Source organism: Enhydra lutris, unplaced genomic scaffold (genome assembly GCF_002288905.1).
Source record: "Enhydra lutris kenyoni isolate GAN:26980312 unplaced genomic scaffold, ASM228890v2 scaffoldscaffold88, whole genome shotgun sequence".
NCBI lineage: Eukaryota > Metazoa > Chordata > Mammalia > Carnivora > Mustelidae > Enhydra > Enhydra lutris.
Window position 1 is genome coordinate 2,167,253 of NW_019154172.1, and position 9,449 is coordinate 2,176,701.

The 9,449-nt window shown below is 48.0% G+C and overlaps 1 protein-coding gene across 3 annotated transcripts; it reads left to right on the top strand.

Moving 5' to 3' along the window:
- The first annotated feature begins 2,654 nt into the window (after positions 1 to 2,654).
- Positions 2,655 to 7,741, top strand: LOC111162046 (regulatory factor X5). 3 transcript variants are annotated; one of them, XM_022526232.1, is made up of 10 exons: positions 2,655 to 2,736; positions 3,561 to 3,689; positions 3,951 to 3,984; positions 4,440 to 4,522; positions 4,784 to 4,903; positions 5,100 to 5,219; positions 5,358 to 5,439; positions 5,699 to 5,900; positions 6,141 to 6,241; positions 6,384 to 7,741. In XM_022526232.1, the coding sequence occupies exons 2-10, from the start codon at positions 3,574 to 3,576 to the stop codon at positions 7,395 to 7,397; spliced, it is 1,872 nt and encodes a 623-aa protein (XP_022381940.1). In that variant the 5' UTR covers positions 2,655 to 2,736; positions 3,561 to 3,573; the 3' UTR covers positions 7,398 to 7,741. The 3 variants fall into 3 exon arrangements, with proteins under 3 accessions (XP_022381940.1, XP_022381941.1, XP_022381939.1); XM_022526233.1 differs by having other exon boundaries at positions 2,656 to 2,676; XM_022526231.1 differs by lacking the exon at positions 2,655 to 2,736 and adding an exon at positions 2,980 to 3,323.
- The last annotated feature ends 1,708 nt before the right edge of the window (positions 7,742 to 9,449 follow it).

The following is a 9,449-nucleotide window of genomic DNA, read 5'->3' on the forward strand; positions in this document are numbered from 1 at the left end:
TCCTGTTGATTTCCTCTGCCCATTTCTCTAGTTGGGTGTTTATCTTTTCATTTGTAGAAGGCCTTTATAAATTCCACGTGATAATCCTTTGTCAGTTATGTGTCTTGAAAATATCTTCTTCCAGTCTGTGCCTCGATTTTACACTCTTTTCATAGTGCTTTTTAAAGTAAATTTAGGTTTTTAATATTAATTATCTAAATTTATCAATATTGTCTTTCATGGTTTATTTTCTTGTGTTTAAGAATTCACTCCCAATAGGCATTGTACAATAGTTTCTAGAGCATATTCTGAATCCAGAATATGGATTCCCTCACTTACTGTGTAACACTGGGCAAATTATTAACCTCTCAATGCCTTTGTCTTCTCATCTGTAAAATAGGGATAATCACAGTACTTCTCTGACAGAGTTGCTATGAGATAAAGTGGCAAAAATTTGTGAGGTCTTTAGAGAAATCCTCACCACATATTAAACTCTAGATAAATACTTGCTGTTATTGTGGTGATGTTTATCAGATCATTTTTATTGTTACTCCTCAGGGCAAGGTACATTATACCTTATTCAGCGCTATATACCGCCCCCCCCCCCCGCCCGCACTTAACACAATGCCTGGCATAAATGAATGCTTGCCTGTTTTTCCCTTCTTGAGCCTTTCACCCCATGCAACCTCATACTCTTACAGTGCTGTCAAAATAATGTCCCTTACATAGCTATGATAGCTTTTCTCCCTTTACGGAAGTTTCCATTTATTCCCTGCCACCTGCAAATTCCTAAACCGGCATAATTTATCCCAATCTCTTTTTCTTTTTCTTTTTTTTTAAGATTTTATTTATTTATTTGCTAGATAGAGATCACAAGTAGGCAGAGAGGCAGGCAGAGAGAGCGAGAGGAGGAAGCAGGCTCCCCGCTGAGCAGAGAGCCCGATGTGGGGCTCGATCCCAGCACCCTGGGATCACGACCTGAGCCGAAGGCAGAGGCTTTAACCCACTGAGCCACCCAGGCGCCCCATCCCAATCTCTTTTTCTAATCAAAGTGCCCTATATCTCCCTTCATACCAAACAGTGGTGGTTGGGGGTATCTTTCCATCAGTCTGTACCTACATTTGTGTATTAGTATCTACAAGTATGTATACACCCAGTCTAGGGCAGTGTTCAAGAGAATGGGCTCTGAAGGCAGACTGCCTTTGGATCCTGATTCTAGCACTTACTACATATGTAACTGTGGACAAGTCCCTTCATCTCTGGGAATCTCAGTTTCTTTGCCTGTAAAGCAGAAACAATAACTATCTATTTCAAAGAGCTGCCATGAGCATTAAATGAGGTAGGTGTTCAGCATTCAGGACGGTGTCTAGCACACAGTAAACACCAATAAATTTTTGCTGTTATTAGAAAACCTTCTTGCCAGTATATCCTTATTCCCCCAAACTCTACAATTCCTTGGGTTCTCCTTGTATCCACAGAAGCCAGTTGCAGGTAATTAGAGGCTATCAAGGTCAAAGTTGACCAGATCGGCGGTGTTGCGGTCCTCTTCACAAAAGTACACTGATAATGAGACTAGAGGATGTATTAGAAGTCAGGACTGCAAATATACTTTTAGGTGTCACAAATACACATTTAGGTGTTGTGCAAAGCAAAATATATCCACTCAAAGAATGTTAACCTGCAGTCCCTGACCTCTGAAATCAGATGCAAAACTTGGCCTGCGTATGCATTTTTCATGGCAAAGGGTTCATTGCTTTCATTGGATTCATGACCTAAAAAAAAAAATCCTTAACGAAAAGGATTAAGAACCCATGACCTATATAGGACAATGTTTTCTAAGAGCAAAGAGTTCCTGTGAGCATCCAGCACCCCCTGGGGGTGTCAGTCAAAATTCCAATGTTCGCTGAGTGCAGAACTGTGGGGATCCAGATACATTAGCAACTCTGTGGAAGGACATAAAGTATCCACGGAAACCCAGAAACGCTTGGCGTTTTAACTAAATGTGGTCTAGCTGTGGAGGTTTTGAGGCCTCCATCAGAGAGGAACGTAAGCCTGTGTTTACAGATTTGTTGTGGAGTGCCAGTATGCTGTGATGACCGGGGGGGGGGGGGGGGGGCGAGGGTGGAGTGCTCAAGTTGTTTTTCATCAAAAGGAGGTTATGTGAGCCTACAGCGAAACTCCATCACTACTACCCATAATTTTCTAGTCTTTTTTTTTTTTTTTTTTTTAATCATCCGTTGATTTTCTTCCAGTAGCTCTGACGACCGAAGGCAAAACAGAAACCCGGAAGGAGAGGGCAAAGGAAAAGAAAGCTCCAAAGGGAGCCCTAGCGCCCGGTCTTTCGTCCTGCGGTCCCTTTAAGAGAAGAATCTCTTGGGACCGGCAGTCCTAACCGACCCCAGTTTTAACCGAAACCTAACCCGGACTTCCCCCTCTTCACTCAAATAAGACCAACTTTGGATTTTCCCTCCCCTATTGACCAATCAGAATCTGTTACCAGGCAGACTTTAGCTGCCGCCGGTGCGAGCCCGGCGCCTTCTGTCTCCGGGTGGCAGCAATGACCAATGAGAGAGCAGGTCGTCCGAGTATCTAGGCAGATCGGGACTGTTCCAGCCATTCAGAAAAAAGAAAATAAAGCAACGCACGAGCCCGCTGGGCCAGGACCGTGGGCTGGGCTGGAGTGAAGGTGGCTACGAGGTAGTTTCTCTTTCTCCCTTACCTTTATTGTTGCTTGTGTTGGAAGGCGACTGTTCAAAGGTAGGGAGGGGGCAGTATGAGTTGGGAGGAGAGCAGAAAAAGATTTTGGCTGTATTTTCAACAGCTCCTTCACCCATGTGCACGTGCCCCGAATTTGGGACCCCGTTCCCCCAACCGGGTTTCCTACGCCCAGCCCAGGAGTTCGCCGCCCTGAACCCCCCACCTTGCAGCAACGCGGGACTGATTGCAGGGGGAAGGGAAGGAGGTGGGGGTGCGCCTCAGGATGGGAGGTTGAGGAAGATGACGTAGGGATCGGCGACGTGGGGAGGGGGAGCGGCGGGGGAAGCCGTGGCGAGATTAAGTAATGAGAACTTGGGCCCGGTGTTTTCCAAGGCTGGAAGGGCAGAATATGTTCGTATCCTTTCTGACCGCCCAGGAAAATTCAGGCGTGAGGAGTAGCTTAGAAAATTGAAGAACTTTGCTTTGTGGTTGTTATTGTTTTTATTTTGATTATTTTATTTATTTATTTTTTTTTAAAGTGGACGAGGGCAGCGGGGTCAGAGGCAGAAATGGACCTGTCTAACGTCGACTTCCGTTCCCCCTATCTCTTCCTTTACAGTTTTCCATATTTAGGAGACTGCAGAAAGGTGGGGCAGATAGAATGGGGATGGCAAAGATCTCTTTGGGTATACGTGGGCATGGAGAAGTAATGGGATAATTTCTAATTTTTGGAGAAGGCAAGTGGTGAAGAAAAAAAAAACACTGAGGCAATTCAGAGCCTTTCTTTCTGTTTCTCTGTGTTTCTGGGTAGGGAGATGAGTGCCCCTGGGGCCTCCAGGGAAAGGGAGGTTAAATTTTCATGCCTGGTCTCCTCTCAATTCTAGCCCTCATGCTGGGATGGCAGAAGATGAACCCGATGCTAAGAGCCCCAAGACTGGGGGAAGGGCCCCCTCAGGTAGTACTGAGACGGGAGAACCCACCACCCTTCTTCAGAGGCTCCGAGGTACCATTTCGTAAGTACTCATCTCCACCTCCAAATCTTGCTCCAGAATGGTAGCACTTCCTCTGTAGATGAATTGCCTCTCCCTGAGCAAGTGCATTCTTCATGAATGATTCTTCATCATTCTGGAAGATTCACCATTCATGAAAGATTCTCCATCATGGGAATTGTTTCTGAGCACCTATTAAGCATCTCATCCCTCTTCCTCTCCCTAACAATAAGACACCAGAGAAAATCTTGTGTATGACCTCCAGCTTTCTCCTCTTTTCCACAGCAAGGCTGTGCAGAACAAAGTCGAGGGAATCCTGGTAAGTATTTTTGGGCAGAGGGCAATAGAGAGGTAGACTTGCAGGGGAATGAGGATGATGAAGATAGGAGTAACTGAAAGGCCTATGTGGGACAGGCAGTATAGTCTTCCTCGTCAGAAGGTAACTGGCTTTGCAACTCATTGCCAGTTTGACCTTGAGCATCTTACTTCATCTCTCTGTGACCCGTTGTGTAGGGTCTCTGTGACCTGTTGTGTAGATGCGCAGTAGGCATAATATCAAAGCAGATCCCTGCCACTCCTCCTCTCAACGAGGTAGCTCACGAGAGCACTCCTTTGCGCACAGTGAACACAGAGCCCCAAATCACTTCTAAGGTCCTTTTTTTAGTCTGACGGTCTCTAAGACAGCTAGACTTTGGGGGAAGGATTAGAAGATCCTATCTTGCATCCTTCTTGGCCTCATTTTTTCTTCTGCCTCTCTCTTCCTCCCTACCTCAGCAAGATGTACAGAAATTCTCAGACAACGACAAGCTGTATCTCTACCTTCAGCTCCCCTCAGGGCCTAGTACTGGAGACAAAAGGTAGGTTTGGTGCTAGAGTTTAAGATAGCAGAGGGTTCTGGTTCTTAAAGGGAGGCTCACTGGGATGGGGCTGGGTGAATAGGAATCCTCATGACAGCTGCCTTGGTGAGAAGAGTAGTCCCTGTCCTGCCCTGGTTTACCAGGAAAAGCTGGATTCTGGGCGAAATGATTTGGTCCAGCACTGCTGAAGCGGTGGTCTGGATAGAACCACGACAACCCTTAGGATCTGAGTAAAGCTTGTCCCTTTCACTTCTCTTGCAGCTCAGAGCCAAGTACACTCAGCAATGAGGAGTACATGTATGCCTACAGGTGGATCCGCAACCACCTAGAGGAGCATACTGACACCTGTTTGCCAAAGCAAAGTGTTTATGATGCCTATCGGTGGGTGAATGGGGTGGTGGTGTGTGGGTTGGCGGGCATAGGACTACCCCCTCACCTCTGGAGAGCTCCCTGCCTTGACAGAGTCTGACTTCTTAAAGGGTTTCCCAAACGTGATGCCAGGGACCCTCCGAATCTAACCATGACCTCCCTCTCTGAGTGTCTTCCCACTCTGCATCCCCCCCAACCACTCACTCAGGAAGTACTGTGAGAGCCTCGCCTGTTGCCGCCCACTCAGCACAGCCAACTTTGGCAAAATCATCAGAGAGATCTTCCCTGACATCAAGGCCCGAAGGCTTGGTGGCCGGGGCCAGTCCAAGTATCCTTGAATGGAGAGGTGGGGTTGGAGGACCCAGGAAAGAAAACTTAGGGTGTGGAGGGCCAGGAGTGGGAACAGCCTAGCCTTCCCACGGGTCTTGGAGATCTCCACTGTTGGCTGCTCTTTAACTTGCCTCAGATATTGCTACAGTGGCATACGAAGGAAGACCTTGGTTTCAATGCCACCCTTGCCTGGACTTGACCTGAAGAGCTCTGACAGTGTAAGTAACAACCAACCCTCCCATCGCACTCTTCTCTCCAAGGTGGAGGGCTGACACAGCCTAGGTCATTCTGCACATAACTTCTGGTTAATAAGATGCCCTTCCACGTACCCTATGGCTCAGGCAGAGGACGAATAGAATTTGTGGGTTTCTGGGATGAGTTACTCCCATCTCCAGTCTAGTCTTAACTAGGGTTGACCCTGGTGTCTGAAGGGGGCCAAATTTGGAGTGTGAGTGGGCATGTCCTTCCCCACTGCAGCCAGAAATGGGCCCAGAAGTAACCCCAGCACCTCGGGATGAGCTGGTGGAGGCAGCCTGCGCTCTGACCTGTGACTGGGCAGAACGGATCCTGAAACGGTCCTTCAGTTCCATCGTTGAGGTTGCCCGCTTCCTGTTGCAGCAGCATCTCATCTCTGCCCGATCCGCGCATGCCCACGTGCTCAAGGCCATGGGGCTCACTGGTGGGTGGAGACCCTCACATGTCCCAAGAACTCTCAGCCACTTTCAACCTCATAGGCCCTCCCACCTACTCAGTCAGAGACACCTTGCATTTGTCTTCTGTTCCTAGTGACCCTCATGGGAATTGGGATGTGCCTTAGACTGCCTTCTTCCCCCTTCTCCACCCGTCAGTCAGGGTGTCCTCTCTTGGCCATTGTTTCCTCCTCACCCTCGCCCTATTACCTTTTCCCGCACCTCTGCAGAAGACGATGAACATGTCCCTCGGGAGCGGTCATCTAAATCCAAGAATGGTGTGGAGAGCCTAGAAGGTGGAGCCCCTAAGAAACCAGAGAGAGCAGCCCAGGTAAGGAGGTTAAGGCCCCTGATCTTACTGTCCTGGGCTAGGGGCTTGGTATCCCCTTTCCTGTATTTTCTTACCCTCCTGTGTCTGTGTTCGCTCCAACATCTAGGCTTCCCACTTACTGTGTCCTCTCTTTACCTTTTAGCCCCCTAGGGAGCTGGAAGCCCGGGCTGGGGCCGGCACCCCTGCACGCGGTGAGCGGAAGAAGAGTGTAATGGAGAGCCCAGCCCCAGCAGCCAATAACCCACAGGTTAATGCCCTGGTGGCCCGGCTTCCTCTGCTCCTTCCCCGGGCCCCTCGCTCACTTCTTCCGCCAATCAGAGTCTCTCCACCCATCCTGGCCCCCAAGCTTTCTTCAGGCCTGAAAGTGGCTACATTGCCTTTGCCCAGTAGGGCCGGGGGGCCCCAGGCAGCTATGCCGATCATTAACATGATCTTACCGACTGTTCCTGCTTTGCCTGGACCTGGACCCGGACCCGGACCCGGACCCGGACCTGGGCCTGGGCAAGCTCTGCCTGGGGCGCTCGCTCAGCCGCAGGGCCCAGAGAACAGGGAAGCAGGCATAGGTGGTGACCTGGGACCCCATGACAAGGGTGTCAAGAGGACAGCTGAAGTACCTGTGAGTGAGGCCATTGGGCAAGATCCACCTGCTAAAGCCGCAAAGCTGGATAGAGAGGATACAGGAAGTGATGCCAAAAGAAAACGGGGGCGCCCTCGAAAAAAATCAGGTGGAAGTAAGGAAAGGAACTCCCCCCCTGACAAATCAGCAGCTGCCATGGACTCGGCCCAGTCCCCGAGGTTACTACAGGAGACGTGGGCCTCTGGAGGGGAAAGCAACTCAACTGGAGGGTCAGGGAGTCCAGGGCCAGTGGGAGAGGCTGAGAAGGGAATGGCGCTTGCCCAGGGTCAGGAAGAGGGTGCTGTTGCCAGAGGAGGAAGGGGCCCCATCTCCCGGCATGCCAAAGAAGCGGAAGATAAAATTCCTCTGGTCACCTCAAAAGTGAGTGTCATCAAGGGCAGTAGAAGCCAAAAGGAAGCTCTTCATTTGTTGAAGGGCGAGGTAGACACCAAAACGCAGGGTAATAACGACTTAAAGGGGCACAGGCTTCAAAATTCCTTATTCCACGAGGGGAAAGACCCCAAAGCAACACCCCCATGATAGGTATGTGGGGGAGAGTGTTTATAAACACACTAACTCTACCTGCCTAGTAGAGGCCCCTCTCTGCACTTGCTTCTCGTTTGGCTCTCCTTTTCCTAAGAGAATTCATTCTCATGTCCAGACAGCTGAGGCAGCCTATCTTGCACAGTGTTCAGCTCCTGCTTCTGACCTTTCCAGCTCAATACCCTTGGCTTTAGAGTCACTGATAAATCTGTCGTGACTGTCTTAACCTGGATCTCTGGGCTATTCTGCGGAAAGATAGGGGTGGAGTTAAGTATGATGAATGTATAGGCTAGGAATCTTCTGGTTTTAAATCGTAAAAAAAAAAAAAAAAAAGAACAACCTAACTCAAACTGGCTTAAAAATAAAGACTTACGGGCTCAACCTAACTGGAAAGTCCAGAGGTGGTACTGGCTCCCAGAAAAGCTGATGCCTGGCTCAGTGCGTCTCTAAACACCTGATTGATTTCCCCTCCCTGCTGCTACCTTCTGTAGGATCATCTTAAACCTGGGCCACCTAGTGGCTGCCAGAACTCCTGAGGTTACACGTTTTCTCGTTTATATCCAACCAGAAAGGGGATGAGGGGGGTGATCTTTTGCCTGGCATCCTAGCATAGCCTTAAAATGGACTCTGATTAGGCCAGCCTGGGTCATATGCTGATCCTTAACCAATCACTGTGGCCAGAAGGATGGGGTATGCTAATTTGCTCTTTCTACATCAGGGGCAGGCTGGGATCAGCTTCCTCAGCATCACACAGGTCTCTAAAATGACAACTGTCACGGGCAGTTCCTGGGGAGACAGCTGACCCCTGGCCAATACCAGGAAGTCCGTGTGGTTTTAGCTTGCGAGGTTGGGATCAGCTACACCTGTTTACGTTTTCCCTCACTGTCTTGTGTTTTCCTTACTGCAGCTGTAGCCTCTTCCCTCTTGCAGGCTCAGAAGGAATGAGAGGGAAGTCACTCTCCTTTAGGGACTCTTTCATCTCCTTTAGATGACTATCCCTTACATTTCAGAGATGGAGATCCTTCCCTTTCCTGTTTCTGAATGTTAGTTTTCTCCTCATTCTGCTTCCCTATCCCCTGACCCTACGGCCACTTTCACCAAGTGGAGTGAAAGATTTCTTTCCTAGTCATTTTATTAAATCACATTCTGTATCCACCAGGTGTCAGTCTCTTGTCATACATGTGTCAGGATTTCAGCCATGGTTGTGGGGCTTAGGCTAGGTATGCAGCAGGAGGGAGCTCTGCACAGCAGCCGGCACCAGGAATAAGCAAACCCAGACGCTATCCTTCGAAAAGCAATAAACCAACCGATATTTACTGAGGACCTACGTGGTCTTCTGCATAAAGGTAGCTTCCGTCGGGGAATCTCGGCTCTGCCCAGGAAACAGGTTTGCTTTCAGGGAGGCTTCACTCACTTGTCTCCACCACAGCAGATTTTTAAAGATTATAATATGTAATATTTGGTATCTATAAAGGATATATTTAACATGAATAAATTATGAAACATAATATTAAATGAATATCTTTGGCCCATCACCCAACTTATACATTAAAACATTAGAAATACCATTGAGTTTCTTGTGTTCATACCCAGTCCTATCCCACTGCCTCTCCCTAGAGGTAACCTCTGTCCTTAATTTTGTGTTAAGTTGCCTGCATTACACACACACACATACACACACACACACACACACGTGTGTATATATATTTAACCATATATGTATAATATTCTTTAAAAATTATTGTTCAGTTTTGCTTTAGCTTTACAAAAATTTTATGCTCTAATAGTGCCCTGAAGTTTTCTTTTTTTCACTTAACATTATTTCTAAGATTCATCTATGTTGTAAGTAGCTGTAATCCGTTCATTTTCACCTGTGTAATACTCCAGCAAGTACATAAGCCACAAGTTATTTATGCATTCACCTATTAATGGACATTTGGGTTGTTTCCAATTTCCTGCTGTTCCAAACAATGCTGCTATGAACATTCTTGTATCTGTTAGTGCCTTTTTTGAAGGAAGATTTCTAAAAAGGTTTCCAAGATGGTTCAT